This window comes from Fusarium proliferatum (assembly GCF_900067095.1).
Source record: "Fusarium proliferatum ET1 genome assembly, contig: FPRO_scaffold017, whole genome shotgun sequence".
Lineage (NCBI taxonomy): Eukaryota > Fungi > Ascomycota > Sordariomycetes > Hypocreales > Nectriaceae > Fusarium > Fusarium proliferatum.
This window is the reverse complement of record NW_022194806.1, coordinates 272907-278710: the sequence shown is the minus strand read 5'-3', so window position 1 is coordinate 278710 and position 5804 is coordinate 272907. Positions and strand designations below refer to the sequence as shown.

The 5804-nt window shown below is 37.9% G+C and overlaps 1 protein-coding gene across 1 annotated transcript; it reads right to left on the bottom strand.

The window, feature by feature from the left end:
- Positions 1–2249: 2249 nt before the first annotated feature.
- Positions 2250–3399, bottom strand: FPRO_15881 (uncharacterized protein; the record flags this gene model as incomplete). Its single annotated transcript, XM_031224799.1, has 2 exons — positions 2250–2555; positions 2605–3399. The coding sequence occupies 2 exons, from the start codon at positions 3397–3399 to the stop codon at positions 2250–2252; spliced, it is 1101 nt and encodes a 366-aa protein (XP_031090022.1).
- Positions 3400–5804: the final 2405 nt, after the last annotated feature.

Sequence of the window (5804 nt, the reverse complement as noted above, 5' to 3'; positions counted from 1 at the left end):
CTTTATTTTAATTAATATAATTAATTATATAAAGTTAAATATTCTATTTTATATAATATCTTTAAATTAGCTAGCTAAAAAGCTATTATAACTAAAAGACCTAAAAGAAGCTATAAAGTAAGGTAAGACTTTAATAACTAATTAAATTACCTTCTTAGCTGCCTTTTTAGGCCTAAACTTAGCTGGCTATAAAGAGTGGCTATAGAATATAATTATTAAAGCTAAATATATACTCGGCTTTCTCCTGCTTATATAAGGGTTAATAGGCCGGTTATAATTTAAGACTATAAATGTAAAGGGATATATATCTATAAATAGAGTTTTAAAATAAATATAAGGTAATAATAGGGTTAGACTAAAGGTATAAAGAAATGAAGTTAACTTTTATATAAGTTAATTAGTAAAAGCTAAATTAACTTAAAGTTAATAATAAATCTATTAATTAAATATATATACCTAGATATATAACTAATTAACCTTATATTTAAGAACTGCAGAAAGAGTAATATTAATAAAGAAGTAGTAGTTTAAACTAGAGATTTAATCTATAATAAGTTATTTAGCTTAAATATCTTTTAATTATAACTATTAATAATATTACTATATTATTATAATACTTAAAAAGACTTCTAAAAATATAACTTTAATAAGCTTTACTTAATAAAGAACTATAATATAATCTCTATAATTAAATAAACTTTTATAAAGGCTAATTAAAGTAATTATAATAAATTTTATAATTTAATTATTAAAATTAAATTCTATTAGAAGATTAAATATAATAGTAATTATATTAAGTTAGCCCTTTTTTACTATAAAATCTTTTAGTTTATATAGTTATATTTTAATAACCTTTAAATTAATATAAGCTTTTTTTATAATAAAATATAAAGCCTTTAGACTTTTAAATAAGCTTTTAATAAAAAGTAACTATAAAGAAGGTAAAAGGTATTTTTTAAGGCCTTTTATTTTAACTTATATAGTAAATAGCTTTAAGATATTAAAAAGTAATTAATAAAAATACTATTTATATTAAAGAAAATAAATAAAAAAGGGGTAATTATAAAGTTTAAATAGAAAATATATAAAGTTTTATCCTAGGTATATATAACTTCTATTACTCTATTATACAGCTTGCTATAGCCTTCTTTATTAATAGCTTAGTTAATCTTATCCTTTACGTTATAGCCTTCTTCTAAATAAGGCTCGTTAGGATTAGACTGCAGGCTTCTTCTAACAGGCATTATAATAGGGCAGCTGCGGTGTTATTAGCGATTGCGATTAGAAGGTATATAGGGAAGTCAGGTTGGATGACTTACTGCATGTTAGACGATTAAAGCGTGATATATTATAGGGGTTAATATAAGACCTTTAAAGTAGGGTTCTAAGTGTTACAACCCTAGCGTTTACATTATATATATACAAGGGACCTATAAAATTCACCTAATAAAAACGCAACCGCCTAAACTAACTATTAAAAGGTATATTTAATAACAGACTAATCTAATATAGGACTAATTAATATTAGATTAATAGCAATCTAGAAGTATATTACACTAAAACCGATAATAACCTTACTTATAGTTAGCCCTACTAAAGGATACTTTAGTATATAGAATATATTTATTTATACTTTTATAGATTTTAGCTTATTAGTTATTAATAAAACTTCTTTATATTAATTAAGCCTAATATATATTAAATCTACTATTAAGAGATATAACACTTTAACTGCTTAGCATTATGCCCTATACAATCTGCCAATAATAAACCTAGCACGGCTTAGTTTATCTACAGTTAGGAACCAACCGTTATAATAAGAGAAAGATTTTAGCCAGCTAAAAAATAAGGCTTTTTAGCTAAATTAAGTATATTTAGGTTTAAGCTATAATTAAGGCAGCTAACTTAATAATATTAACTTAATAAAGCTTTACTACTTAAAAGGTAAAAAATATTTAAAGTATAATAGACTTTAGAGATATTTAAATACCTTTTAAGGCTATTATATAAACTTAAAAAAAAATATAAAGTTTTATTTAAATTTAAATTAATTATTAAAAGTTAATAACTATTAATAAAAAAAAAGAAAATATATTATATTATATAATATATAATGAATTTATAATTATAAAAGCTAATTAAATATTAATATATTATTAATATAAGTAAAAGTCTTTAATTATATATTATACTTTATATTATTAATTACCCTATAATAGTTAAGGTCTTAGTGCTTAGATATAAGGTATTTATATAGTGGTTAGCACGCTAAACTTATATAGCAGGTATCTGTTTATCTCTGTCCTCCTAAGCCACGGATTCAACCGAGTCGAGGACAGGCGACTCCGCTTTACACCGCGCGTGGAGGGCGAGCATTTGCGGCGTGGCTTAGAGCGTTGTTCGGCTTCCAAGAGGGATTCGTACAGCTTCGAGTACGGAATCGAGATGCAGGGGTTCGGGTACCCATCGCAATCTGGATCAGGGATAAAGTCGTGAAGATCGAGGACAAGTTCGTAGTCCTGATTGATCGGGGTTCCGTCAGCTGTTCGGAAAGGCTAGAACTGTCAGTTGATCGATCCTATTGATGGACAAATATGGACATACTTGTGACTTGACCACCTGCTCTATCTCCATCGTGACCTCATCGCTGCCTGCTTCTCGGTAGAATACAGGCTTCCACACTGAAACGGTGGACTCCTTCGACTTTGCGATGGTAAAACAAAGAACTGCCTTAATGTCTCCCCAGGAATGATGGATATACCCTTTGGCGAGCTTGGGGAGTTGCTTTGGGTCCTGGCTGTATGCAACTTCAAAGACAACATTTGGCAGCTCGGCATCGGCGAAGAGAAACTGTCCATCGGGGGAGCGCTTCAAAGGGACGTGGTCATTGCTTTTCTCATGGCTATCAGAGACGTAGATGTCGATGTCGGAGGTTGCGCCTTTGACAATCTTGCTTGTCATGGGATGGACGGCCTCATCATTACGGCCGAGCTCGGACAATGCGTCGAATATGACGTCGGATATGAACTGAGAGAAAATATCATGAGTTCTTGAAGGCATACGGATGGTAATACGCTCGTGCCAGGGTTCGTAGTCGAATCTGCGGAACGTTGATTCGAGCTCGGGAAGAAGGCGGATGAAGTCCTCACCACTGAGGGGAAGGCTCGCGAGCTTGTCAATGTCACCTCTCATCTGCCACTCAACTCTGACGTCGGCGAGCCGTTGAGGTAGCTCGTCAGCACCCGGGGAGACTCGTCTGCGCTCGCTGGAGGACGGTGGCGATGGCAGCTGGGAAGACTTGCGCTCGGTCGGGGTGACCTTTCGCTGGGGCTTGACGGGGTGCGAAAGAGGAGGGTCAGGTAAGTCGGGTGGGGGTGAGTGTTGGTGCGGAACCTCCATGCTTGGAGCACGCGCGCGCGCCGGTGCTCGGTTTTTGTTGGTGCTGATGCTGATGCTGATGTTTTGTTTTGGATTGAATGACGATGATGGAGCAGCTGAGAAGTGGGGGACCTGAAATCGCTTATCTTATCAGCGGGACGACCACTGGCAAACGCGGCAGCGCCACAGCGCCACAACGCTAGCCACAACCAAAAGCTCATCATAACTCATCAAATCTTATCAAACCTCATCAAACCTCATCAAGCCTGACCAAAACTCATTAAAACTCATCACAGCCTACCTAATCTTAGTAGAGTTTTTATGATATCGTCATAAGCCTTAGAAAACTCGGAAACAATTACCCTTTTTCGCTGATAATTGTTCAGATCACGTAGTGCCAAGATAGTCGCAGAAGTACCCATGGTTCCTGTTGGGATGAGAACAGCCAGCTGTCGGATATGCGGCTTTGGTCATGAAAATCCAGGTATGTGGCCTGTCTGGCTTCGATGTCTTCCTTGGTAGTAAACAGGAGCAGGATGAGTCCATATCTCTACTTGAAGATTCTTGACGTCTGGATATCTGACGTCAAGGTTGCCACCGGCTGGGACAGGGTTACCTTTTCCACATTAACTGACAATGCCCTTATAATACAATCTTTAAGAACATTGTTCTTATTCTTTACTCCTTTGACGCTGTAGCTCTCCTTTACTGTTTTGTCTGGTATGCTCCTTGACGTGCTACCTTGCTCGCTATAAGAAAGTCCTATCACTCATGGGATTTAGCTCAGCTTTTACATTACTATTATAAAGGAAAAGAACAGAAATAAACATAAATGGGCAACAATACTTGCCCTCCTATCTGCCCGATTAGAAAGCTACAGGTCGAACTCATTGAGGACTAGGGAGGGCACAGAGGATATTGCCCATATATGTGGATTTATATTCCTTACCTTTATGCCAGATTTAAGACCTGCTATAGTCCCTGGAATATGCCACAGCTTTAACATGAGCCACGCTGCGGTATGTAAATAGTCGTATCGTGCTTCTGGGTAAGACTCTCTCCTGTCCCTGCTCCTGATGTTTGGGAATAGACAAGGGTACGGCGCATAACCTGATAGTACTTTTCTTTCCGAATAAGCGCCCCTTCATCCATATCTAAGGCAGGTGAGAGAACAGATCTAACTCTTTCACCCCTTGTATCCAGCTTCGGGTCGCCTTGGAGAACCCTAGACAACGTTTGTGTCACGATGCCACTACCACCACTTCGGAGATGGTTGATCCACTACCACCATGTATACCAGGCTCTTTAGGAGATGTTGCTGGGACAGTCATCACTGTGGTCCAGGATCAGTCGCTAAGATCTTCGTTACCACTCTTATCCCTGCGAGCGTGGTTCCATCTCTCGGAAGTGATAGAAGTTCTCCCCGCCCAAGGCTTCAACAGATAATTGAGGGAGACTAGCCGTAAGAGACTAGCCTTTCTCATGCGACTCAGCCGCTTCCGCCACATCTTTATTGAACTTGTCGAAAGAGATCGATAAAGACACCTGCGTTTGTACTGCCATAGGAGGCAGTACTAGGTTTGGATTGGCAGCGACGACAATTATATTCTGAGTGACCCATCTCGATGCTTTTGTCAGTAACAAGATATCTCCTTCGGCATCAAGGCGATGCCTCATAGCCTTGTACTCTTGTGTGATTCTGAATGACCACAGTCGCATCATATTGAAAGCGAATATAGTACTTGATAAGCATCTGGATGCTCGGTTTGTCGTGGTTCTCGTGCTCTAAGTTGGATTGGCGATGAATAATCTTGAGCTGAATGCCCAGGACGCTGTGAGTCAGTAGATTGTACTCCTGGTGTTGTAGAAGTTAATGGTGCCGTATATAAAAGCGAACTCTGGCATGTAGTCCCTATCGAACTTGGCGAGATTGCACTTGTCGGACTCGCGCCGTGCGCATCCAAGGCATACCTTTTGCGTCTGTTTTCTAGGCGGCTCATACAGGGCAAATTACACATGGCTAAAATAAGTCGATTCTAAAGACGTAGCGAGAGGTTCCAGTAGCTCAATCCGGTGCGAATGGTTTCTTTTTATCGGTCCACTGGATATAAAACTATATGGCTGGCATATCGCTGCATCATTCATGAAGCAATACATGCCGTCGAGTTGTCGAATGCCGTTGGAGGAAGGCCTTGAAAGAATTGACGGAAAATCTGAATTGGATGAAGCCGACATTCCATTTCTCCAGATTCTCTCATGAGTATCTGTCATTGAAGAGTCAGGATTACTGATAGGTCTGTACCTCTTGAGAGCCCCACAAGGTTTGGTCTATGGCGATATTGCCGCGCGAGGACTTGAGATGACTCGGCCACCCGTGATATAAAATCTCATGAAGACTTCCTGATCAAGGTGGCGCAAGAAAGTCA